Source organism: Maylandia zebra, linkage group LG11, assembly GCF_041146795.1.
Source record: "Maylandia zebra isolate NMK-2024a linkage group LG11, Mzebra_GT3a, whole genome shotgun sequence".
NCBI classification, from domain to species: Eukaryota; Metazoa; Chordata; class Actinopteri; order Cichliformes; family Cichlidae; genus Maylandia; species Maylandia zebra.
Window position 1 is genome coordinate 17,233,844 of NC_135177.1, and position 26,925 is coordinate 17,260,768.

Here is a 26,925-nt window from a genome sequence, read left to right on the forward strand (position 1 = left end):
ATCGAACTAAAATGGATGACTTGTTAAACAAAAGGTGTGTTGTTGCTCTGACCTTGTAGCACCCAGTGACGTGGCAGCCGTCCAAAGATGGGGATCGCCTAATAGGGCGCATTTTGCTCAACAAGCGCATGAAAGATGGAAGTGTGCCTCGAGACTCAGGTGCTCTGCTCGGTCTGAAGGTGAGCTTGCAGCCTGTGTGGGCGTCATTTGCACTGCACACACTCATGTTGAACTGCCATTAGAATATCCTGTTAAAATATGCATATTTAGCACAGTGACTTTAACATTTTACCCAGTAGGGTTCAGTCAAAAGGATCAGTGTTAGATGTGGCATTTAGGTGGAAGGTTAAAAATTTTGTGCCTTTTTTTTTTAGGTTTCTTCACAGCTTTCTGTTGTTACATCATACAGTAGTACGAGTCACTATTAATAGCCATTATATTCCTGATGAATATTAATAAGTGTTGTTTGATACTGGGCTCTCTAATCTTCTGAACTCATTCATACTGAGCTACTTCAGTGAACAGAATTCAGCTGCTCGGAGGAAACAAGTCGGAGCAGAACCTCCCAGTATTGTCCCTGCAGTTATTCCCTGTTTGTGCATTATACAGTACCATCACGTTCTAATGTAAATTTACATTCTTTGCTCTCTGTGTGTCTTTTTCTCATAGTTTTAGTGCTGCCTGCTTCTTATTGATCAAATTCTTTATTGATTGCTAAGTCAGTTTCCCTTTCAGTGTCTCCATCTATTCAAAAAGCATATACTTATTTTTATATAGATAGTAGTTTTGTTTTATCCTTCACTGTTGTGTAATTCTGTCGGTGGTGCGTACCCTTAAAAAAATAAGAGAGCGGCCGAATGTCCACAGGAGCATGGCAGCAGCCGCTGGAGAAAGAAGCGAGAGCGGCAAGATGGGGAAAAAAATCATTACTGATTAAATGAGCCTCCTGAAATGGCATGTTTGTGTCTGCTCAGTGCTTCTGTGCATTTCTGTCCGCTCAGCAGCAGCCACCCAGCTCCACAATCCAGCCAGTCAGTCCATCAGTCAGGTTGCCAGCCTCGCCCTCACTGCCCATCTCTTTCTCTCTCTTATGCTCTCTTCATCTGCAAGCCTCCCTCTCTCTATCTCCTGCCTGTTACATAAAGCCATTTCATTTAGCAGACTTCCCTAAGCTCCTTTGTATGTTGGCATTCAGCTGCCATTAAGAGGGGATTTTTATTTGTATGATGCCAGTGTAAGCCGAGGAGAGTGGAGTACAGCAGCTCAGGACTGTACAGTACAGCTCTAGCCCACGGCCTTGCACTGTTACAGAACCACGGTACAGCACCGGAGTTTTTCCACGGGGAACAAAGCACAGTCCTGGACAGTTTCTGAAAAGATTTAGACTTTTAACACTGACCTTCTCCCTTCCAGTGTATTTCTTGTGGTTTCAAACCTCACAGGCAAAAACTGAAGCCATAACATCAACAGAATGCTTTGAGAAAATAAGTCCATGTTTTTCTATGAGCTGCAGGGCTTGCATGCTAATGCGCTGCATTAAATCTACAGTTATTATGACATAGCTCGACTTTTGTTTCACAAATGCATTTTAGTACCAGCGCAGTCACCTCTCTGTTTCTACAGGTGGTGGGAGGCAAGATGACAGAATCTGGTAGACTTTGTGCTTTCATCACTAAAGTGAGGAAAGGAAGTCTAGCAGACACTGTTGGACACCTCAGACCAGGTATTGAAAAACACATGCACACATTTATGAAGAAATTAAACTGGCAAAATTCAGCTGTGACGACAGTGTGAGCAGAAAGGATTAAGATCTTCCACGTGATGCTGAGCATCTCTGGTGTTTTTGCAGGAGATCAGGTGCTGGAGTGGAACGGGAAGCTTTTACAAGGAGCCACATTTAAAGAAGTTTACAATATCATACTAGAATCCAAGCCGGAGCCGCAGGTGGAGCTGGTGGTCTCGCGGCCTATAGGGTAAGATCTCGCAACCAGTGTCACACATGCAGACACACATTGTTCTTCACAACACAACTTTGGTGATTTTGGTGTTAATAAGCAACAGGATGCTCTCGCTCACACTAACCAAGGTGTTAGGCATGGGTGAGAATTTGCGCTGCAATTGTGTTACTTTTCCATACAACACAATAAGCATACTGAAGCAGACGAGTTCACTAGATGTGTTAAAATTGTGATTTGAAAATGTAATTTTTAATTAAGCGAAGCCAGGACTAGGATCTGTCAAGGGCATCGACCTTTTTCCCACTATATGCTGGGATAGTTTGTGACCCCCAGAAAAGGAATTGTGTGTTTAATGATAAAACTAAATATGGTGCAGGACGATAATTCAGACCAAGGAGAGGCACTATAAGAAAAAAACTTTTTTTGATACATACCGGTACTCAGAACAGGGTGAGGTCTCAGTGATGGGAGAAGCAATTATCTGGTTCAGGGGTGTCAAACATATGGCCTGGGGGCCAAAGACTCCCTTCCAGCCCACTGGATGGCCTTGGTAAACGTGAAGGAAGGAATAGATTCTGTGCTTCAATGGTCATGGTCATTCACACTACACCAAAAGGTACCAAGTAATAAATAAACAAAAAATATCCTGAACCTTTCCCTATCTCCAGTACAAGTTTCTGTGTTTTATAGTGGGTCCAAAGTTTAAAAAAAATCAATTTCCTTCAGCAACATTTCTTTATCATGTGGAAAAATGAAGATTTACTGTTGAAGTTCTTTTTTCTTCTATTAAGATGTCTAAACATTTCCATGTGTGGCTAAACTTCTTCACGCTGACAGAAGGGGAGTTTTTACTGGTCTGGCCCGCTTAAGCTCAAACTGGGCTGTATGTGGCTCACGATGTAAAATGAGTTTGACGTCCCTGCTCTAGATGAATCCTGACATCTCAGATCAAGAGTGGGATTCATCTAGAGAGGGGCTGCTTTATTACACATACCTCCACTGCATATACCTGGAATCTGTGTCTAACAGCCAGTCAGATGAGAAGCAGAGTATAACTTCTGCTCCTGTTGTGCTGTGTGTGGAAATGCATGCTTCAAGTATTTCTTTAAAAACAAAGGATAGAATGGGACACACAGACAGCTCTGAGACACACAATTCACATTTATAGATGGATTTTGACAGACATTTCAGTATTTTATGAAACAGACGTGATATGAAAAATATTTGGAGTGATGTTGGAGAGCTCTGTATGTGTGGCTGAGGACGCACAAACAGACTTTGCAGTACTCTCTGCAGTTATTATTATGGGAAAATCTGTGTGAAATGTAAAGCATAAAGTTTAGGTTATATTAAATCTATATTAAGTGTATAAACAAACCTACTTGTATGAGCATTCATTCTCCCGCTTTGACCAATGCAGAATTTACAGGACTCTGTAGGATATGTTGTTACTCTAATCTTAGTGACTCATATAGTTTCATTTAAATACTTTCAGTATTTTGTCTTCCTAAACTCCTAAATGCAAAATACCAGCTACAACAATAAAAGACTTGTCCCTGCTTCACTCTCACGTTGGTCCAAACCATGCATAAATCTGGACTTTAGCATTAGTCAGTATTTCAAAGAATCACACTTTAGATTGTACCAACATCTCTTACCTATTTGATTTGATTTCGCTGTAAAACTATTACAGTGCCAAGATCTGTAGGTTTGTGCCACATAGCTGCCTCTGTGACTCAGAATAGCTTCATATTTTTGGAATGTGGAGACTGAATCTGAAGGGAACATAGCTCAGAATGTGTTTGCGAAGGAGCTGTGCCGAGCTGTTTATTCAGCATCTGTTCCTCCCTCCCTCTGGCTCCGGCTCTGCCATTTCTGGCCTCATAAGGCACCAAAGAATGCCGGCCGGCAAAAAACTTGAAAGCCCGTCACATTGTTTATCCTCTACACTCCGATTGCTTTTGAAAGACAGAGGCACCTTTGCTTTGTCGATTCCTAGGTCTGACCTGCTTTGTGCCATTGAGGGGGCCGTTGGGTGAATGAAGACTAATGTGGTGCTTACGGTCATTAAAGCGCAGTGCATTTGGTATTAGCTTAAATTGATCCGCTCCATCCCCCTCCTTCTCTCCTGCTTCTCACACTCTTTCACTTTCTTTTTTGCTTTTTTTTCAGAGATATTCCAAGGATACCAGACAGCACACACTCACAACTGGAATCAAGTGAGTTCTGTCAACATTTTTTCCGTGGGTTTGACAGTGTGCCGTTTGATCCTATTAATCATCCCAGAAACACCAAGTGAAGGAAATGTCTGTTTGGTGCAGATTGCGTTTGTCACCCTGCCTTTTTATCTTCCCCCACATGGCAAGATTTTTGTGCTCTTTTTGCGTTTCCTTTCTTTGTATGTTCTTGCTACAATCTCCAGTTTTCTCCCTGTGCGGCGCAAAAACTACAAACAGCAAACAGATGGGTGGATTATCTGACTGTGTCGTCTGTGCCCTGCCAGGTTCGAGTTCTTTCGAGTCTCAGAAGATGGACCGTCCTTCCATCTCTGTCACTTCTCCTATGAGTCCCAGCATGCTGAGGGACGCCCCCCAGTACCTGTCAGGACAGCTCTCAGTAAGTGAGCTCAGCTCCACATATGGGCTACATGTAAAAGCCGGGAAGAGGATTGGATTGTTAGAGAGGATTTAATTGCTTTTGAGATCATAGATGAGCTAGTAAGTATAATTTTCCCATTGCAGATTCATTATGCAACCAATTATTTTCTTTTTTTTAAGTTTAAATCTTAATTCAAACCCTTGTTAAACGTTGTCAGACTCAGCAAACTCACTCAGCCTGTTCAGCTGGCCCATCACCAAGCCAGCACAGGACTGTAGATCAGATTACGTTGTGTGTTGTTCATTATCCAGTATAAAAACCCTCCTGGGGTAAATTTGGTAAAAAGGCTGCATTAAAATGAGATAAATCAAATCTTAAATTTAGGATTCAAGAATGTGCTTTTCCTGCTCTTTCAATATTTATGAGAGCCTCATAGAGTATTTGGTCACCACTAAAACATATCCTACACTGTATAGCGCAGCCTTTTCATCCACTCGCTGCTTAAAGTTCTGGATTTTCACGAGAGGGCCGACCTTGAAGTTCGCAGTGGACTAATCACTAAAACAGTTCAGCTCACTGGATAAACCTTGCAAGACCTTGATGAGTAATTCTACACAGTAAGGAGCTGTCTGTATCAAGCATCGTCTGTGGATAACAATCGTGTTTAACGTCACTGTGACGCAAGCTTTGAGGCGGAGGAGAAAAAGGTCTAAAAGACAAAAAGATCTAATTGTGAGCCGCTGATAATTTTCTCCGAGGACCTATGCAGAACAGGGCAGAGCAGCTCAGGGATGAGTAATCTTTGAGAAAGCAGAAATTTAAAAAATACAAAACCTGCTGGCTTAATTCTTTCATCTAAATGACAAATTTCTGTTGTTGTGTTTTGGGTGTATTGTGAGTTGTTGTGTTTTGTGGTTTTGGTTTATTGCATTTTCTTTTCTTTCTTTTTTTTCTTTTGCTGTTTAATTTATGCTTATCCAGAGCCAAAGCCTTAGTAGAAGAACACCGCCTTTTGCCCCTAGGGTCCAGGTAATGGGCCCTGTGTGAAGGGCACAAACTCTGTTTGGTTTTTTTTGCTCATTGACTGTTGACTGGCCTTTTTTTCTGTTTCCATACTTTGGAAAATGCATTCCTGGGGAAATGGCAGCTTTGAGTTTCCCTCTTAGTGCAGTGCATTGTGTCATTTTCCTTGATTTGATTTCTTGGTATCATTCTTATGATTAGAGTTCTTATAGCTCATTGTAACCCATACACATCATTATCCCCAAGTAGTGCATGCTCGACTAATCGGAGCTTATTTTAAGAGACGCTCTTGCATTGCCTGATGTCTTTGGACTGACTTCAGTGATTGACCTAATTGAAACAGTAGTTTAGTATTGTGTCTATGGCAATGCTGGTCGGTGTCTCTGTCAATCTTTCTAGGACAAAGATCTCTGTTTTTTCTTTTTTCTCCTGCTTCAGTGTGACGTGAACCCAGGCCTCGATAACTCTAACCCTGCACGCATACACAGAAGGGCTCCCCCATGTGCGAGTTGAAGTGATGCTAATTAGCAGATCTGAGCTGATGGCTGTGTGGTTTCATGTTGCAGTGAAAAGATACTGAGTTCACCATCCTCTTTGGAAAGCCAAAGCCAAAACTGCATTTCCCCCATTACAGATACCAGATTTAACGAATAAGCAAATTGTACCTCCCAAATAATAACTCCAAACAGAGCGAAGCCTGGAAGGCTTCTCTTTGCTACAAGCTGCCTGCTTTAATATCACTCTGTCTTTTCTGTGGTTTCTGTTTTATGGTCATTATTGATTTAGATAGCCTGAGGGTTAATATTCCTGTGTTAAACCTTAGATATTTATTTCACTGTTGTGTTGTTTTGCTTAAGCGAGATCTAAGCATCATATCCTATGTGTCGGTAATATTGTTGGTGTGTGTAACAGAGCATGCAGAGGAAAGGGTGCACTGTGTGTTTTCCAGATCAAACATATGAATCGTTCAGGTTTATGTGTGTGTCTACATTAATGTTGTTAAAGCCAGCATGTTTCAGTAAACTGCTTACTTGTTAGTTGGCTGTATTGGACACACTGTACATCAGACTCAGTAGTATATATTTAGGTGTTTTACTTATTGTTGCTAGTTTTTATGGTGAATCTTACTCTACATTTGAATTCATATTTTGCAGTATGTGGCATTTTGGTGGGCTAGAGATTACTTGGTACAATTTGTTTTTCCCATGAGCCCCCTGCTGTCTGTTTCGACTTGTCTTGAATGCTCTTTCCTGCATTGCTGCATGAACGGCGAGTCCTCTTAAACAGTGCAGACCCCTATCCATAATCATATTCTGAATGAAGTATGGACCAGAACTTAGAAGTCTTACTTCTCATTTCATCTGATTTCTTTTAAGGCTTCAGCTGGCCTTTTATTTCTTCTAAGTTTTTTCTCCTGGAGTCCATACTTTTCTTTTAGCGTGAACTGTTTGATTCCTATTGCAGCAGCATGACTGATTTCTCGTTATCGATCCCCACTGAATACTTGGGAGGACCCTATTAGAGATGCCATCATATAGGTAGATGGTGGGACAGTGTTAATTTTAGAGCATGTTGCCTTTAGCATTTCACTACAATTCACTCCAGCTGTAAAGGTCAGTTCCATTTAAAAAACTGTAATCAGACACAGTTGAATACTATAGATTTAAAAAAAGAAACATAAGGATTAAATTAGAACACGAAAAGGAGAGTTTTTGCATCTTTAAAAATCATTATCACACCATTTTAACATTGATATAGTTTTAGTTTATGAAAATGACATCCTAGCAATTGGATACCCTCCTCCTTTTTCCTAAAGGGTAAATACAGGAGAAGACCCCGCACTGAGGCTTATACTGATTGAAAAGGTGTTGAACTCAACAAAAGGATATAGATGCATATGTGAGGACTCGATGAAGTTGTCTTCTCCTGCATTATTCCCTTTATGTGCTCTCATTTGTGCTGGCCCTGAGCTGTCTCTCAGCAGGCTGCCTCTGCTCTCCCCCCTCCCCCAGGTCAAACTGTGGTATGACAAAGTGGGCCATCAGCTAATCGTCACCATCCTGGGTGCCAAAGACCTGCCACCCAGGGAAGACGGCCGGCCCAGGAACCCTTACGTCAAAATCTACTTCCTCCCTGACAGAAGGTAAGAGTAGAAACAGTTCCTCTATTTCAGGGCATAATTTCCCCGATGGTAGAAAGACACTAAAAAAAGATTATGCACTAAGGTCAATTTATGGGAGGCATTGATGTGAGGTTTATTTCATAATTATGCTCTTATTTTCTTATTAAGTAATTTATTCTTATGTATTGATGAGGAATGCAGAAAATGGACGTTAAGAAGCAGTTAGCACGTTCACTTTGCCATGTCGTTCCCTGCAGCTGCATGCTGTGGTGCTGTGCTCTGTGCTGTGTCGTGTGATGGATTTGTTGTATTCGTGGCTCTTCCCTATCATGATTGTAAATAAAAACAGTTTGAATTATTGTTCCTCCAGTGACAAAAGCAAGAGGAGAACAAAAACAGTAAAGAAATCCTTAGAGCCCAAATGGAACCAGACCTTTATGTACTCGCCGGTGCACCGGCGGGAGTTTCGGGAACGTATGCTGGAGATCACATTGTGGGACCAAGCCAGGGTGAGGGAGGAGGAGAGCGAATTCCTGGGAGAGGTGAGAAAACCAAACCCAAGCCCTCACAGAGACACTCAGTAACAGTATCTCAGCTTATCCTCTTGAATGGTGTCAAGCCTTTAAGAAAGCTGCTGGCCATCACAAAGTGTTGGGTGGTCCAGTCCTTGCCTATCATGGATCAGGAACTTTCTTTTTTTCTGTTCGCGGGTGAGTGACAGAAAGGGCTTTTTTGGGGATTTACATTTTCTGTAAAAGCTAGCATGTTTTACTTTGCCCTGATTCCATCAGTGAGAAAAAAAATATGTGAGCTTAAAACATTTGGAGTGAAGCCATTTTTTTAAGGAGAGAAAATTTACTTGGGCCTTTTACTTCTGCCAGATCCTGATTGAGCTGGAGACGGCTCTTCTCGATGACGAGCCACACTGGTACAAGCTACAAACACACGACGTGTCATCTATCCCACTCCCACGTGCCTCCCCGAACGCACAGCGCCGGCAGCTCCACGGAGAGAGTCCAACGCGGCGGCTGCAGAGTGAGTAACACCTCTGTCGCTCAAATGGCCCCAAAATGTGCTGAAAGTGACTATAAGAGTCAGAAGGTGGGCATCCTGTAGGAAAAACATTTTACCTGCTGTAATGTAAAGACATGTGACATTCATTCACAGTGTGAGATGGAAGCAGGTCAGCTGATTTTCTAATACCAATGCAGATACATTGGCTTCGGGTATCTGCTGATACCGACTATCAGTCCATTACATGGGTTAAATTAATAATCCTTACTTTGAGTGAGAGACAGGGGGTCTTTGTTTTAATGACTCATGCTTGACTTAAACATTGCTTTCCGAGCTTTACACTCAAGCAAGGTTACGATAAATGAAAGATTAAAAAACACGTTTGTTTTTTATCTAATTCATTTGCACCCTGCACAATATCAGAGTGTTTAATGTACTCTACTGTCACTGATGGTTCTCTGCCCTTGCTACGTATGCACCTCCTCACACCCCGCCACACACTACCAATGAGACAGGTGAAGCAATGACAGCAGCTAATAATGTGGCCTTAAGTGCAAAAACACATTTATACCAGCTGTGGCATGATAAGAGAGAGAAATCTGCAGCTATCAGAGAAAGAGTCAATGGAGGTTTTTACTCGTGTGCGTTTTGTAGCTTGTCTTCATGCGCGTTTCCTTATATTCCTTTTTTATTACTTGAAGCTTGCCATCATACAAATATATCTGTGGCGACAGACTCATGGCACCGAACACTCAGAAATCTAAATTTTAGCACTGAGATAAATGAAAACAACAATAGGTAGCTTTCTGATTTTTGTAGTTGTTTCAACAAACAAGGAGCCATATATATTTATCTGATCAGTGCCCATGCTGTTTGCCTGCTGGCCTTTTCTGTTGCTGCTTCAGGTCATCGAGGCCTTTACGGCCGTTGTTATTTCTGCATATTTTGTTTCTGTTGTCCATGTCACATCTACCTTACTGCTTCTGCTTTTACAGACAAAGGCTCTTATTCACACAACTCAGGTAAAGACCTTTGCCCTGCCAGACATTGCAGCTTTATGGAGCATCTGAGTGTCGTCCTCCTCCTCTTTAAACACACACCCTTGTGCCCCAATTCTCCACCCCTTTCCCCCCTCCCCCTTAACAGCTGACGCTTCTGCTGCCTTACGTGGATTTCTGTGCGGAGGTTTGGTGTATATTTTACACCGCTCGTTCCTTATCCACACAGAGCAGCAGAACCACAGACGCTGTGGGGAAACGGGGAGATTTAGGACACAGTGGTCTCTCCTTCTCTGTGTGTTCACCTGTTAACTGCCTCACAACCCCCACCCTGTAACCCAAAACCAGATTCTGCCAATCTGTATTCAGTCCTAATGTGATGTTATTAAAACCCGAGCTGTCCGCCCCTCCTGACAGACATAATTGGCCTATGACCACCTGCCTCTCCTCTGTCATGTATACTGTTTGTTATTTGGCCTATTATGAATATTTTCCTCTTAACAGTTGCACAGATTACCATTGGCACACTCTGCCCATTCTGCTTTTGCTTGTGTTTGTGTGTCTTCATTGTGAATATCTTCTTGAGAACGGCAGGCGACTGTGTTGCTTTTGTGATACTTCTTATTTACTGGCCTAATCCTCTAACACAGTTGGCATATTTACTCAAAAAAATAAAAAGAGGAAAATAATATTTGATTATCTGCATGCATGAAATATACAATACTCTTTATATAGGATATTTTTGACCCTTGTCTTACTATTGTTAGAGTCTTTGGCCCTCATACCTCCTAACACGCTTAAGAGGACTGCGCTGCAGTCCGTTATGCCATACGGCTTCACTCCGCTGCTTCTTTCAGCCACGGGAGGCTGGCTCGCTCCCCCACTAGGACGATTTTCTGGGTGTTGGTGTTAGCGTGAAGTGAAAGAGCTGACAGCTGTAAAAAGTTTTCAGCCAACTGAGATGAGAGGTTGGGAGCGGCACTGCCAGAGTGCAGCACTTGTCATTTCTGAAAAAGCACACGTGTCCAGTTGATTTAAGTTGAATGAACGGTGAAGGCGGTGGGGATGCGTTGGGTGGGGAGTGGGGGTGATAAGGCTACGGGGGAAGGATGAGGAAAGAGCTACACGGCCCTATCACTTCTCCCCGTCTCCACCTTTACGTGTGCACTGAATGATTGACTGCGCCATTTCAAAGTGCCACGGCTCAGATGAAGAAGGATCGGCTGCTCTTGTTGGGATCGAGCGGCGAAATGCTGCATTATTTGTTTTAGTTGGAGGGTTCACTTTGACCAGTGAGCATTACAGTCAGAGCAGGGGTGACTTATTATTTGAAAAAAAACAAACAAACATCTAAATAAATGAAAAAGGGAATGAAAATGACCTCTTTCTCTCTCTCTCCCCTCTATCTCCTCTTTCCTGCTTCTTTGCCTTTTGGTCTGTTTCTTTCTCTCAAAGGATCCCAAAGGATAAGTGACAGTGAGATCTCAGACTATGATTGTGAAGACGGCGTTGGGGTAATAACAGGTAATAAACAGTTCAAGGCCATATTAAGAAGGTCATCGTTGTGTGGCGTAAGTGAATCGAATCCACTCCATTTCACCAGAGCTGCATTACGATTCTTAATAATGTACTTAGCTAACCTCACTCACGTCGCCACCGGAAAGATGCTTACACACGTCATCACATCTCGCAGTATCGGGCTAAGATCCTGCAACCCATCAGCAAACAACAGCAGCAGCACAGTTAGGGAGCAGAGGGCTTTTTTGTCTGCCTCTGCACTGCTAGTTGCTGTCCTTGCTAAGGCTTCAGCAGCACGCCCACGCTGCATCAGAAAAGCAGAGACAGAGCTGCTAACAGCCAGAGAGAATAAGACAGGGGAAGGGGAAAAAAAGACTGAGAAGTGCTTGAAATTTGCTCACATGAAATAATAACTAGGAAGAAAAATTATGCTGAAAAAGACAGTGAGGGCTTAAAAAAAGGCTTCCTTTAAATTTTAAGCACAAGGTTGCGTTTGAGGGCAACATGTGCCTGTCTTTATATAATCGTTAGTTCTCTTTCTCAGTTTTCACAAAAAGACCACGGGACATGCTATATTTTTTTTTGCAATTAAGCTTGATGGAAACAGCTACCTGCACTGTTTGTAGGTCTTTTCACATCACTCACCACACAGAAGAAGCGAGTGGAAAAATGTGAGAAAACAAACAGGAGAATAGACAGTTTCTGTAGCAAACTGCGTGTCACACACACACACACACACACACACACAGACATTCAGACCGGCCTGCCGATGATACCGCAGCTGAGGGAAATCCTCCTCCAGCCTCTTTAAAATTCTCATCAGCCCCTCACTGCCTCTCACAATGCCAGCCACCCCCACCCCCTCACTTCATCCACAGTGAAAGGAATACCCCTTCACTCAGCCCTGGTTGCTCCCTCCCCTTTGCTCGGGCTCCACTGCATCTCATCTGCGGTTTTTGCCGTTATCTGCTTCCACAGTTCAAATGGGGAAGAAAACATTTTACTTTTGTTTTAGAGAACATACAGTACACACAGTACAGCTACTATAGCTACTAGTAGCTACTGTAGAAGACAAATGGGCCTTACAACTGAACATTTTTAAGACTTTTTACATCTGTGCAACATGTTTCATGTTGCTTTAACCCTCTGCTCTTTTGCCTCTTTCTGCACCATTGCAGCCAGTTCCTGTTAAAACCTATTAATTGTCAACAAAGAATCTCCTCTTTGCATCTGCAACATGTCAGGAGGAAGAATAGATTTAATTTGGCTTTGCATGGAAGTTGATTGCTGCGCTGCAGGAAGCTCACTAGTGGAGCATCTTTTTAAAGAAATGACAAATGTTTTCCTTTGAAAATTTAATTTACATCATAATGGAGTGAAGACATTGTGGATTGTGGTCATTTTTTTTTCAAATGTTTGTAGCTTGTATTTGTTTATGTCAATAAACAAATGGTAGGCTTGGAGAATATGACAATTTACTCTATGGGTCATTTAGCCTGACACGTTTAAAGAAATCTATTTTATTCTATCTACGACACACAAAAGAAAATCTTATTAACATGCGACTCCTTTAAAGTGAAGGTCAACATTTCTTTCTTACCTTTCCATCTTTTCCAACTTGGAATCAGGCTTTTCTTTAACTCATTTTAAATATTCTATACACTCTATTGAATATCAATCAACATTAATAGTTCTAAGCACTGACCTTAACCGTGGCTCTTAGCCATGTCTGATTATCTGTTAATGAACTCTTTCAAGTTCAATGGACTAATCAGTCTACCAGTGAAAATTCATTATAATCTTTCAGATTCTTTTGAAAGGCTATTTTCATGTTTAATGCACAGTGTTAAAACAGCAGATGACTTACACCTTTATGGAAACCCACTCCTCATTTTTTGTACGATAAAGACTCAGCATATCAAAATGAGTCTGTCACCTGTGCAGAATGGCTTTTAGCTTTGCAAAGTTTGACCAAGATTTGCTTTACTCCTCTTAGTTATTACAGACAGTGGTCAAACTAAGTCTGCAAAAGCAGCATTCATTATTGTTCATTAACCATATGTAGTTAGTTAAATAACTCAAGTAAAAAGCAAGTAAAAAGCATACAAGTAGCATCTCTGGTGTTGTGAGGGAATAAAGGAATCGCTTAAATAACGCTGTACCCTCTCTCTCCTGCTCTCTCCACCCCCTGCTTCTCTTTATTCATTGTTGTTTTCACAGACTACCGGCCAAATGGCAGAGACTTCCAGAGCTCCACGCTGTCGGTCCCCGAGCAGGTCATGTCTTCTAACCACTGCTCTCGGTCAGCTGATATAAACAGGGTGCGGTCGCGCTCTCCCAGTGTTCCCCCACCCTCCAGGTAACCAGTTGCTCAATGCACCAAAGGCCCGACATGTATAGTTTTTGGTAGGTCTTTTGTACATCGTAGTGTTGTGCTTCCATGCTTTGGAATCGACAAAAAAATAGGTTCACTAGTTTAGCTGAAACGCATGCTGTTTCAGGTTACTTTCAAATTCGCCACCTGTTTTGGTTGTAGCACCAAATGTTGCTATATTTACTTCAAAATAGCACCTCAACCCTCTGTGGTGTGCAGCGTCTCTCCCGTTTCCTCTCATGGCCTCTGTTAAACATGAGGCCATGTGCCTCTTGGACAGCAGGGGGCAGTATGTAGCATACATAAGGGGTGATCAGTCCACTTCTGTCACACAGCAGAAGTCTGGACCAAGCACTTGACCTTAGGCCTTCTCAGTACAGTTCCTCTGCTAGAGTGGAGCACCACAGTTTGTCTGACGACAACTGCACACCTGACCGGTACACACACGCATACACTTCAGCTCACACTTATGTGCAGCACATGCATCTACTTATTTAAGCATGAATGTGTAAATGCTGACCAGCGCAAGACGAGTAAGTACACAGTGAGCTGTTTATGTATGCATACACCACAGCACAACGCCTTTTGCCTTAAACTCTTCTTCTTTGTCCGCACTTTCATCTTTAATGTGATGTAGTGGGGGGTTTTTTGTGTTGTTTTTTTATTCAGGGTCCTCCTGATACAGTAGTGTGGATTCTCCCCTACTTGTGTCCTCAATCTTCATCTACTCCTTATTTCCAAATAAGAAAGTGAGAATTAACGAGCGCAGGAAATACCCGATTAAAATCATCATTCTTAGAGTTAAAAATAGCATTGGCACAAGCTAAAATTCCACATGAGCACCAGCCTCGGATGAGACTACACTCCTGAAAGACAAGTGCACAAGTTTGAATCGAGAGACTGAAATTCTGCAGGAAACATTGGGAGCCAAAGAAATGTTGCCAGTGCTGAGCACATTATACAGGATTTGCATGTACTGTATTTCACTATCTTTATGGAAGACGTGGTCAAGGGGGAGTGGTCAGTTATCCTCCATCAGCACTTATTTTCTGTGAGCTTTGGAAAATATTGCTCCAAGTGTCCAATTGTGGCCTTGGCACCGCCTGGTCGGAGCTATTCCCACCCCCAGCCCACCCTGCACCCTTTCCAATTAACTTTATTTGATACTTCTGAAGCTGGAGCTAAATCAGTGTCAGATGCAGAAAATGCACTTATCTAAATTGTCTGGGACGGTGCTCTGTTGAGTGTATTTCAGCTGCTTCAATTAACAGCTTGCAGTTATTTATTGAAAACAGTTGAAAATGTCACAGAGAATTTGGCATTCTCCCAGGTATCCTATAATATTGTAAAAAATGGCTTTCATAGCTTTCTGTGAGCCTTGCTGGTTTATTTTCTTAACACTTAATGTTTTCTGACTTTCTTGGGAAATGATGTATGTAAAAAAAATCTGTAGTTATTAAACGGTCTAAAGTAGTTTAATGGTCGAGCAGAGGGGACCGGTTTAGGGGTTCGGACTGTGCTTTTCTCTTCCGGCGTCTTCTGTGTACCATTTTTATCTGTCTGTGCACTAGAGCCGAGGAAGTCGTCTCCTCACCGTGCGATTTCTCGGCTTTCTCTCACCTCTCATCTTCCTCACCAGTTTTTCCACCCTGAATCGTGTACATTAACCTCTCTCCTGTGAGCTTCTCTCTTTTACAACCTCCCCTCGGTTTCCTCCCCCTTCCGGCTGTCCGCCTGTATGATCTTTGTCTCCGATCTGCTGTCTTTCTCTCCTTTCCTCCTTCTCTTCTGTCTCTTCAACATCTCAGATCCATCTCTGTCTTCTCTCCTCCTTCCATGTGGTTGCAGCCATTTTCTCACCCTACCTCGAACCAGACATACTCAGCCTATTGATGACCCTCAGAAGGACCCCAGGTAGACTTTTACCAGAGCTTGCATGAAGCCCCACCTTTGCTACTTTAGTTACCAGCCAGCCAAACCCCCTCCCCAACCATGCACCAACCCACAAGCCTATTTTTTTATATATTTTATTTGTTGGGTTGTTTTTTGAGGAAAGCTTCCATTAGGGTGTTGAAGATATAGCACTGACACCGTGGCATGCTTTAAAAAGCCACATGGGTTTGTGGATTTGAGGTGTAAATCACTTCAGCTGACCTGTTCAATGTCAGTGCCGTGAGTGTTTTGTGTGTATGTGTATCAGTATACATTTCTTCTGCCAAAGATTAAATATATAAAGAACTGTTTACTTTCCCGTGGTGCATCATGTTGATTGGATAATAGCCATACATTTCATCCAGTATCAGCATTGCTCTCTCTCACCATCTCATTATCATATAAGCATTTAAATCTTCTAGAATAAATCATGTGCATGAATGCAGGCTTTGGAGAAGTTCAGTCTGTCTCTTGTCTTTTTACTAAAAGAGTGTCTGTTGGCCATACTGTTAAATAGATAAGTGTTTTGTGGTTGTGAAGTTTTGTCCAGCAGAGGTGGTTTCCCCTGCAGTCGTATGGGTACATTCAGCGCATCAGTGTACTTTTGTATTCAGTTTTGAGATCTGAATTCCAGCTTCTTTGTCATGTTGCCTCCCCCATGTGGTGAAACAAAATTTAAAAAATCGAGCGCTGACCAGCTGTGATATTTTCTCGGCAGCCGCAACCATCGTGTGTATCCGATCTGCCGCGAGGAAGCAGTCAGGTTACTGCGTTCCACTAGGATGACCCGTGCCTATTCAGAGGGCGCCTACTCCTCCGACTATGACTACGAGAGGTACTGACACGCGCTGCTGCGCCCGCCGTCTTGTGGTCTCCTGAAGTTGTTCTTCATCCGTCTTTAATTTATCCGTGATCGTACAGGTGATGACGGAAAATGATATCCTCCCTGATATCGGTTTTTGTTAAGGAGTCATCACGGCTCTGAGGTTGTGTGGCTGTACAGTTATGTTACACAACTGCCTCTGTACGATGAGGCTCAGAGCTATTTGTGTTGCTGATGTCGGCTGTGTAAGTGCTGGCTCGCACTTGACTGTTCCTTTGTTGATGTCATTGTGTACCCATGCGCATTATGCAAACAGCCATATGTTGATCAGTGGTGTTTGTTATTATTGATGTTGTCTTTTTTTTTTTTTTTTAATTTAACATGCTATTGACAGTTGCACTTACAGTCATCCATAGAGTGGCCTTTTGACTTCTTCTATATGGTCTGAATGGATTGCTGGGCTGTTTCAAGCACCTATAGAAAGGCCTACTGACACCCATCAATTCCCGACCCACACTGGTGCACCATGCTTCAGTCTTTTGCCTGCTGCCATCTGGCTTCCAGTCAGGAATAACGTGACATTTGTGCTACTTCTCTCCTCTCCAGGAGGAAAAAAAAACTGATGAGTCTTCTGAACTCAGCCCAAGAGCCCGACTGACTTTATAAAACTGTCACAAAGTTTCCCTAAGGCCTGGCTTGGCCCGACTTCAGGCTAAGCCTATAACCTAGATACCCATTAACAAGAGCTGTCCATCTATTTCTCTGTGTCTTTCCTTTTGTCTAAACTGACAGAGAAAGGAAAGTAGCCAACAGAGGACTACAGTTGATTCCCCTCCACTCTTCATATAGATAGTTTGTTTCTGTCTGCAGTCAGGCATAGTAAGACCTGAAAAGAAATGAGGGCACAATACAGACACAAAAGCCACTTGGATGAGGGAAAAAAAGAGTCTAGCAACAAAGAGCATTAGTGGAGTTGGAGCCTTTTGCCAGATGTTTTAGTTTTGGGTGATTTGCCTGCAGAAAAGGTTTTTCATGGTTCTGTAGTTTAAGTGCAACCCTCCAGAGTGCACTTAAAGCAGGACAAAGCCTGTACAGTATGCAGCATGTAGGAATGAATACAGCAACTTTCCCGAGCCAGGAAAACAAACATTCCTGTGAGAATCTAGTGAGCAGAGCAGTTTGTGTGTTACAGTTGCGTCCACTGAATTACACATAATGTGATGCTTGAACAGACGTAACCTCACATCACTGAAAGATTCTTGGCCGTAGCACGTAATGAGAACGGGACCCGGTGATGATGAGAGTAAATGACTGTTGTATAGATTGTGTAAGGTCACTGACTGATGAGCCTTTATCAGGACATTTCCTCTACTGGACAATATTTCATACTTGAGAAGACTACAGACACTGAATGGCAATAACAAAATGGACTGATCTAATGAAATTATTTATAAAGTATTTGCTATCATTAGAACCCAGTTTGACTGAAGACGTTCCCACATATCTATAGTGTTTTCTTGCATTTCTTGCATTTTAGCAAACAGTGTGTGCAGCGGTTCATTTCAATACTATTTTGTTCTGTTTGAAAGTACAAAAACTATAAAATATTATTACTCACGGTGTGTGAATCGAAACTGGTAACATACATACAAAGGTTAGCAAACAGCATGCTCTAAAATCCCCTCTGCTTCTCAAGACTGAGGTGCCTTTTTCACTTCACTGTTTTTAATATGTGAATTTATTTCTTGATCAATGAATTTCTGTACAAATTTTTTTTTCCTCTCTGTACCTCGTCAGTAATTTTCCCAGCTGAGAAACCTCACCTGTTTTTTTTCCCCTACAGCTCTTCAGATCATCTGAATCTGCCTTCATTGTCACTGTGCCAAAAGTTCTTTTGCCTGGGCATTTTGCAGAATATAACAGACAAAATAATCCAAGTGCAGTCACTTTTCCCTCACATTCCCACTCTGGCTCAAACAGAATGCTCACCTATCACCTACAGAGAGACAGCACATAGTCCTTGTTCATTGCACACGTCTTGAGTACTTCACAGTTAAGTCACTGGTTCCACCAAGGACTGCAAAGCACACAGGAGCCACCTAGCACAGTCCATATTGTCTGCTCTTTAAATAAAGTAAATTAGCCTCATGTGGAGAGTCATAAACAATAATGTGTGTTTTAAGAGTTTAGGAATCATTTCATTTTGTCTTTATCTCTAGGTAGTTTTGATCACTACCTGCAAATCAGGCACACTTGACATAACACCCAATTAGCTTCTGACAAGTATCTATGCTATTGGTAGTAGATTGATTATACCAATTAAAAATACAGGATTCCACATGATCCTTTGGAGTTTTGAGGGTGCAGAAAATTTCTTTGCCCTCCTTACTGTCCGTGCCCTGCTGGAGACACACTGAGTGCCTGCCTGTCTCTCAACAACCTCTGTAGGAGCCACGGAGCCATGGATAGACACGAGTATCACAGCAGGTCCCGCTCTGCAGACCAGCGGCCCACTATAGAGCGCCACACGTCCCGCTCACGCTCCACTGAACGCCCCCACGACTCTTCGCTTATGAGGTCCATGCCTTCTCTGCCATCTGGGAGGTCCGCCCCCCCCTCACCTGCCTTGACGAGGTGTGACCCAGATCAGAGATCAGAGCCAGCCAACGTGGCATAGAAGCAGACAGTACTTTTTAGTTGTACACTCATTTCCCAGAAGCATAGCTTCACTGGAGGGAGAAATCATTTCAACAGAAAATTTAAACATTAATAAGTATTTCAAGATTTGTTTGGGCGATTTTTTTTTTGTTATTTTTCTTAATAAACCTTACTCTCGAAAAGCACATTTGAAACATCAAGGCTAATATTCTGCTTTTAACAAGGGATGTGCAGCATGTACCGAGGTTTTACAACTAGGGTTCGTGTAGACAGCCTAGCTAAAAGTGCTGTACTCTCACACTGAGCTTTAAATCAACCTGTAAGAATATTTCTGCCTCCAGAGATGCTCTACCTCTTCTAAATGTTTGTACAGCTAAAACCTTTACAGGCTTAAAGCCGTACAGAAGCTGTCCCATGAGCTCCCACCCACCCCGACCCTGACTAACTCCCAGAATAAACCAAAAATACCACATCACACTCACCTACCTCCCACCCTCCTAATCCCCCGCTTCCCCGCCTCACCTCACCTCAGCTCACCTCACTCCACCGACCTCCACCTGTCACACGCCACTTTCTGTTTTGTCTCCAAAAGCACCAGTGGATGTGCTGTATTTTCTTTACACATATCCCGGGCACGATGACCCTGACACCGTAGCTAGCTTGCTGACTCCTTTTATTAAAAAGAAAAATTTTAATTTGGGACACACTGCTCATACGCTTGAGTGAGTATAGCAGTGATGGGCCGACATTTTACTTTGATTTCATTACTAACATCAACTGATGCCGTTTGTCCTCGGATGGCATTCTGTTTTTACTTTTTTTGTCCTCTTTCCTCTTCTTCTTTTGTTTTTGAGTTGGAAGCCTGCGGGGACAGTCTGAACGCATGGTCGCACTGGTCTGCTGTTTCTGCATTTCAACTCTTCTCTCCTGCAGCTTGATGAGTCGACTTTACATGCGATTCACTCCTGGCATCTTTTATTGCAGCTCAGCTCCCTACAGTCGATGTAGCCCTCCACTTCCATGCCATGTGCCAAAACATCACCGCTGTGTGCATTGGTTTTATATTGGAGATAAAGTCAACAGCGAGTTTTCTATCACTGATTGATTTCTGCTGTGTCTGGCAGTGACTAAATTACATGTGACCTTACATATATTGTAAATAATTGAATGACCCCAGCTAACTACATTAAATCACGTATTGGCTCTCCATTAAAGAACATAGTTTTACTTTTCATGTTGCTCGTCTCCGATCAAATGTACGCTTTTCTCTTCTTTGCAACACCTACATCGAGCTCCTACTTTATGTCTCATGCCATTGTCTGCTACTTTTTGTCATATAGGGCACATCCGCGTAGTGGGTCCGTCCAGACCAGTCCCACAAGTACCCCTATGTCCAGTAGACGAGGTCGGCAACTCCCACAGCTTCCACCCGCAGGCAAAGACAGAAGTAAGTCACCTGGATGTCTTTTTTAAATTTAAATTACACGGCTACTGTCTACCTAATTGAATTTATTTTGAGCATTCATATATTCAGTATTTTAAAGCGATAAAGTTACTATTTTATGACCCGAACTTGTGGGTCACAAGAAGAGCTTTTTGGTTTTGGTGTCACTGACCAAAGGGATAATTATTATTAGCTGGTGGAACGCTTCGGTAGAAGTTGTAGAAGTCTCAAAAGTACAAGGATTTTTCATTGCTTTATGGGTTTTCACTTTGGCCTTCCATCCATTAACATCTCTGCTCGGTTCCTTTTCCATTCCTCTCTCAGAAGATGGAGACGAAGGAACAGAGCCTCGTGAAGGTCTGTACCTGAATGTTTGGGTTTCGTCTTTCGGACTGGGAATTGCTGCTCGAGCTGCACCTCCCTCCAAAAGCCAAAACCCTGTCTGCAACAGGGCGGGTAGCTCAGTTCAGTGGAGGCTAAACTTGATCTGTGCATACTGAATCCTCCTCCTCCAACCCCCCCGTTGCAGTTGTGTTTAAACGTGCAGTTAGAATGTCCTGTGCCATCGTGGTGCCTTGATCCTACTGATCGTACCAGTGTTGTGTTGATTTGTAGCCTTGCTGTTCTTTTGCTTTGCGTTACACACCAGATATCATTACTAACTGTCTGCAAATAATTCGATTTTTAAAACATTTGGACTGCTGAGATACGTCACCGAAGCAAATATTATGCTATTTTGTGCTAAACTCCACAATTTTCACAATTACAGCAAAACCTGCATTTGTTCACATTGTACAGAGGCATGTGAAGTCCTTAGTGTTACTCAGCACTCCTCTGGCAAATTGTTGCGTGTTGTTGTAATGAACTGTGATATGAAGCACTGTGATGAAGGCAATGATTGTTTTCACGTGTCTTTAAATTGGATGCTGTAAAAGGGTTGTTCTAAGCTTTGTGGGGAACGACTGAGATAAATCTGGAGAGAAGAAGCTCGTGCAGTTCTGGTGAACGTGTCAAAGTATTCACACAACCCTTTTATCACTGTCAGAGTCCACAAGGGCCTTTCCCTGTCTTCTGTACAGCTGCCAGCCAGCCCCGCTCTCTCCCCTGTGCTCTCGCTCTCTCTCAGTCCCAGTCTTTTTTTGTATCTTTGCCATCTTTTTATCACTCAAAAGCTCTCTCTGTGTCTGGACCTCTCCATTGCTCCTTTGTGTCACCTTTATTTGTTCTTCCTCTTCATACCTGCCCCCAGCCTCGCTTACTCCTGTTTTTTTTTTCTTCCTTTTTTCTTTGACAGGCACTCTGCCTTTTCACATCTCTCTCCTTTCTCTCACTCTCTCCTTCTTTTGCTCTGTGTTTTAGTCTATTTCTTATAGGACAGCGGCACTGCACGGGCAGAGGGGAAGCATTGATCCGACCCTGCGCCGTGGTTCCCACAGAGCTGTGTGACACTTGGCTTATGCTGAGCAAATCTGATTGTGCTTTTGTGTGCGTGTGGACCTTTCTACACTGGATCCATATTATTGTATTATTCCTGGGAGAAGCTGGAATATTGATATAAGCCTAGTTGGCAGATACATTAACTGTCCTGTATGTGTGTATCTGTTTATGTGTGGCAACAGGGGAAGAGCCCAGGGCGCCTGAACCCCAAAACGATCATCCAGGTGTGTTTATCACTGAGAACACGCGGCGGGTTTTTACTCTTGTGTCATGGCAGATCTTTAAAAATGAAACACGGCGGATGTGAGCCTCTGCATTTTAAGTGTGTGGAGTTTGCGTTTTGCTCGAGAGTGCTGTACAGTACACGCTGTTGTATAGTACATTCAAACCCAGGCTTGAATGAGCGGCAAGAGTGTTGGCAGAAACTGGAGTTCCCCACGGTTTCTACTTCCTACCTTCCCATCTGTTTACGTGGCACGCTTCTGTCCTTTGACTGTGTGGTGCTGTTACTCAACACTGTGACAGCTATAGCACTCACTGGCACATTGGATATTCATGAAAGGTCTCTAAAAGGAAACTGTATTTTTAAACAGGGTTAATTAATGGTGTCTTTGGATGGTAAGATGGTTGTATGTTGAGTTGTCAATATAACTGTACAACTGCATATTATAAAACTATGTTTTCTGATAATCACACACTGAGCAGAATAATTAACCAGTAGCTCACGGCAGTTCTATGCAATAACGCTTGCTGTGCACATCAGATCTTGTGGTATATGTGCGTATGTGTGCGTGCGTGCACACTTGTGTGGCATATGTGCATCTGCGTCTGGGCCCAAGTGGAATGAGCTGTGATATTACGGTGACGTACAGTGTAAAGTTTCAGTGCTGCACCATTTCATGAACCTCCATCTGTCTCCCCACTAGCAGCAGGCAGTGAGGAAAAACCCCAAGGCCCACCGGTAAATGGGAGGAAAGGCAAGTCTTCCGAGCAGTGTGATGGTGTGATTTTGCTGTGTGGGCTCTCTTGGTCCTTCTGTGACATTAGTTAGCAGCAGCTGTGGTCCTTGATGATGAGCTGCTCTCAGTCGCACCAAAGTGTTTTATTCGCCCAAGTTTCATCTCTCACCCAAAAAGCATGGTCCGTTCCTTCTGACTTTATTTGCGTGATCAAACTAGAGACTTGTGTGTAGTGTAACTGATGTTAATGCATACAGAGTGCTGTGATTGGAAGTTTGGTTGGTCTGCCCTTCTCTGCCTCCAGCGTGGCCTCAGAGCTCTAATCTGCCCTCTTCTTTAATACTAATTAATTCTGCTCAGCTCCACCTCACAAAGACAGAGCTCTCCATTTCCATTGTGAAATTGCCAATCATTTCAATTAGACATGGATTATTGCGCTCTTGTGCACACAGTCTTTTCATGCACTCCATTAAGACTGGCAGTCTCTTACAAACATAACTGGTGCTTAGTGCAAAGAAAATTGTCCTTTTTTGCCAAAAACAGTAATAAAAATGGCGTAATGGAGTAAAGGTGAATAGAGACATTTTTAGGATAGTGTTCCACATAAACAGCATTTCCTGCTGCCTGTGCATTACACTTTGCTGCAGTACTGCAGAGTGTAATGTTTTTTTTTTTAGTTTTTTTTTATTTGAGAGGCTGTTACCTCTGTTGGCCAGCAGATGGAGCAAAGTTCATAATGTTTGATAAGGAGCTGTCCTTGATTTCAGTGCTGAAGTAGTAAAGATGCCTTTTTCTTATCTGTTTGTTTGTTTTAATTTATGCTTGCAGCAGCTTTCTATTATTGGTACAGAGCATAATACACAAAATGCTCATTATGCAATGTATCAATAAATGAAGACATAGAAAGTATTTTATAGAGAAGAATAAACATTTGCGCAGGAAGGAGATCTCCTAATGGTGTCAAAATCAGTGTGTGTGTGTGTATATCTATGTGTATGTCTTGCTTTAGAGGTGACATGGGAGGACCAGCAGCGAGGGCTGAATGGCTCTCTGTCTGATGGTGGGACGCAACCTTACCCTTCACTCACTGACACAGGTCGGTCGGTCTGATAGGGTACAAGTCTTTTTTACTCTCTCTCATATGAGTACATGAACAGTAATCAACGTATCTAACCAGACAAGTACCCGGTCAAAAAGAGAAAAGCGCATCAATCTTGCGTATAGGCCTCTTCATGCTTGTCTGATCAGCCCTGTACACAGCATGATGATTTCTACATACAAGCCTTTAAAAACAGATTTAAAATTTGTCTTTTGAAATTCAACAAATATGTCTAAAGGTCTGAGTATCAAGCTTAACTGACTGAATATTTCAGGAACATTTCAAAGCTAAACTGAACCAGCTCAAAAACAGTCATTGCTTTACTTGTCATTTGTTTTATAGTATTTACTTCAGTTTGTAAGTTTAGCGAAGCTTGTAGCAATAAAATATTGCATAATAATAGTATCTACTATAGCTGTTTATTGCTCATGGACTCACTGAAAGTATTCTAATAGAATATGGTTTCTGTGAAGAATTGCTGACTTTGTCCTTGTGTGTCTGTTAAGGTTCTCAGTCATCCAGGTCATCGTAGTCAAAGGAGCTTGCAAAGAAAAGCGTCTGGACTTCTTTAAGTTACTTGAAGACGTTTCACCTCTCATCCGAGAAGCTTCTTCAGTTCTAAGGTCAAATGGCGGAGAGTCCCAGATTTAAACTCCTAAACACAAACTTAACAATGTGGTGTATGCGGTACAGTGCAGCGAGGAATGCCCAGACCTCCACATCGGAGAGACCAAACAGCCACTTCACAACCGTATGGCACAACATAGAAGAGCCACCTCCACAGGACAAGACTCAGCAGTCCATCTGCATCTTAAGGATAAAGGTCACTCTTTCTAAGATGCCAACGTTCACATTTTGGACAGAGAGGACAGATGGCTTGAAAGAGGAGTGAAAGAAGCCATTTACGTCCACTGTGAGCGACCATCTTTGAACAGAGGCGGGGGTTTACGACACCAACTGTCTGCCATCTATAATCCAGTTTTGAGTTCCCTTCCCAGACGCCTTAACGTCCACTCACATCCTGGGCCATCTGACCTCAGGAATTCGCATGATAAGGTGGGGCCAGGTTTCACAATGAACACACCCGAAACCCTGGCTGATTGTGATCCACACCCATTTTCACACCTTGACTCAGGTGATTAGAGGATCATCAGGGGGTCCTTTTGTCCCTCTGTGGGGGGAAACTCCCACTGGGTTTAAATGTGGGACTCTCCACCATTTGACCTTAGAACTGAAGAAGCTTCTCGGATGAGAGGTGAAACGTCCAGATGCTTTTCTTTGCAAGCTCCTTTGACTTGTCCTTGTGTGGACTCTTTCAACTGGATTCTACCCTCACACACACACACACACATATATATATATGTATGTATTAGGAGTGCAACAATACTCGTATCGATATTCAACCATTCGATACAGTGCTTTCGGTTCAGTACGCATATGTATCGAACAATACATTTTTTTTAAATTTATTTGATCAACTTTTCTTCTGACGATGCTGTCTGTGTTGAGCGCTCAGTGGATCTGCGTTCAACTACTCCGCCTAGGCTGCACTGTAGAGTGCAGATCCACTGAGTGCAGCACAAGCTAGCAAGACAGAAGCTAAGCTCTTTGCAAAATGGCAAATTGAACCTCCCCCACCCTGATTCAGATCTGGCGTTTGGAACTATTTTGGTTTTCATGTGAAGCATGACCCTGATGGTAAGCGAGTCATGGACTAAAGTAAAAACAGTATGTCAGATGTGCCACGCAATGCTCAGTTACATTGGTGAGAATTACTGTGTTAGCGAAGTTAGCTCTTTAACCTGTTGACAGCGTCCAGCCCCATGCACGGGGCGATCCGCGGTAACTCGTTAACGGAGATTTGCCGCGTTATGGCGTTAATGTCATTTTAACAAGATTAACGCTGACAGCACTAGTGGGAACACAACGAATATGACTGCACATTTACACCGACATCATCCTAGTGCAAAGACAAGTGGAAGCAGACAAAAACAACAAGCACGCATGCTACAAACTTTACCCGAGTCATTTAGACAGCCGTTAGCACATGAGTCTCCTTATGGGGACCTGATATGTTTAATATGCTGCTGAGAATATAGCCCAGAAGAAGCGTATAGTATAGCTTTTATTTTGGAAAGAGACATTTCTCTGTAATAAACTATTTTTCCAAAGATGAGTGATTTCTCGATCAGATAGATTTTTCTATTTTGTTGTTTCAGCAACATTAAATTTAAGTTGAGTTAAAATATATATTTATAATTTTAATAAATGACAAATTAAAAAGGCATGAACATTTTTTGTATCGAAAAAATATCTAACCGTGACACCAAAGTATCGAACCGAACCATCAATTTTGTGTACCTTTGCACCCCTAACACATATATATATATATATATATATATATATATATATATATATATATATATATAGACGGACACACCTTTGATTTAACAGGAGGTGTCTTTGTCAGCCTCTGGATGGCATCCTTCTATTTTTCAGTCTCTTCTTGCTTGGTGTGGTATTGCAGTGCATCTTGGAGTTGACATTTTAAAACTATGAAAAAAACCCCCACAAAAGATTGTTGTTTTGGGGGTTTTTTTTCTAGCGCCTTAAAAAATAGTGATACATTTTATAGATTTCTTACCCTTTATATTAATTTCTTTACTGATTTTTTTTGTCAGCACTGTACAAATAACAGCGTTATTTAAATGACACCTGATCCTTGCCCATGGATGTATAGGAAGCATGAAATGTGTTCCTGAAATGTTCCCATGGTGGCACGCCTTCACCTTCCTTTAAGTTAAGCCTCATTTATGTTAGTTTGTTATGCCGCTTGCTGGTACGTTTTGACAACAGAACCAGATTTAGGATTGTGGCTTTAAAATAAAACATAAAACATCTGCTGTTCTGAGCTAAAAACCCAGTAGCTCTCTCAGTGCGTCTGCAGGATGCAGAGAGGCATGTCTTC

General features: G+C 42.4%; 1 protein-coding gene across 22 annotated transcripts in view; it reads left to right on the forward strand.

Annotated features, from left to right (window-relative positions):
- rims2a (regulating synaptic membrane exocytosis 2a) overlaps positions 1–26,925 on the forward strand; it is a 168,236-nt gene that overhangs the window by 88,400 nt on the left and 52,911 nt on the right. For 5 of the 22 annotated variants that reach the window (XM_076889863.1, XM_076889867.1, XM_076889868.1 and 2 more), the window contains exons 10-26: positions 60–179; positions 1,624–1,723; positions 1,850–1,973; positions 4,131–4,177; positions 4,462–4,574; positions 5,538–5,585; positions 7,592–7,722; positions 8,051–8,243; positions 8,583–8,736; positions 9,711–9,737; positions 11,169–11,237; positions 13,452–13,590; positions 15,454–15,519; positions 16,256–16,372; positions 18,809–18,994; positions 20,359–20,465; positions 20,787–20,819. In XM_076889863.1, coding sequence (XP_076745978.1) covers positions 60–179; positions 1,624–1,723; positions 1,850–1,973; positions 4,131–4,177; positions 4,462–4,574; positions 5,538–5,585; positions 7,592–7,722; positions 8,051–8,243; positions 8,583–8,736; positions 9,711–9,737; positions 11,169–11,237; positions 13,452–13,590; positions 15,454–15,519; positions 16,256–16,372; positions 18,809–18,994; positions 20,359–20,465; positions 20,787–20,819 — 1,774 coding nt within the window. The remainder of the gene's footprint in view (positions 1–59; positions 180–1,623; positions 1,724–1,849; positions 1,974–4,130; positions 4,178–4,461; positions 4,575–5,537; positions 5,586–7,591; positions 7,723–8,050; positions 8,244–8,582; positions 8,737–9,710; positions 9,738–11,168; positions 11,238–13,451; positions 13,591–15,453; positions 15,520–16,255; positions 16,373–18,808; positions 18,995–20,358; positions 20,466–20,786; positions 20,820–26,925) is intronic. The other 17 variants (XM_076889865.1, XM_076889870.1, XM_076889874.1 and 14 more) reach the window with 13 other exon arrangements.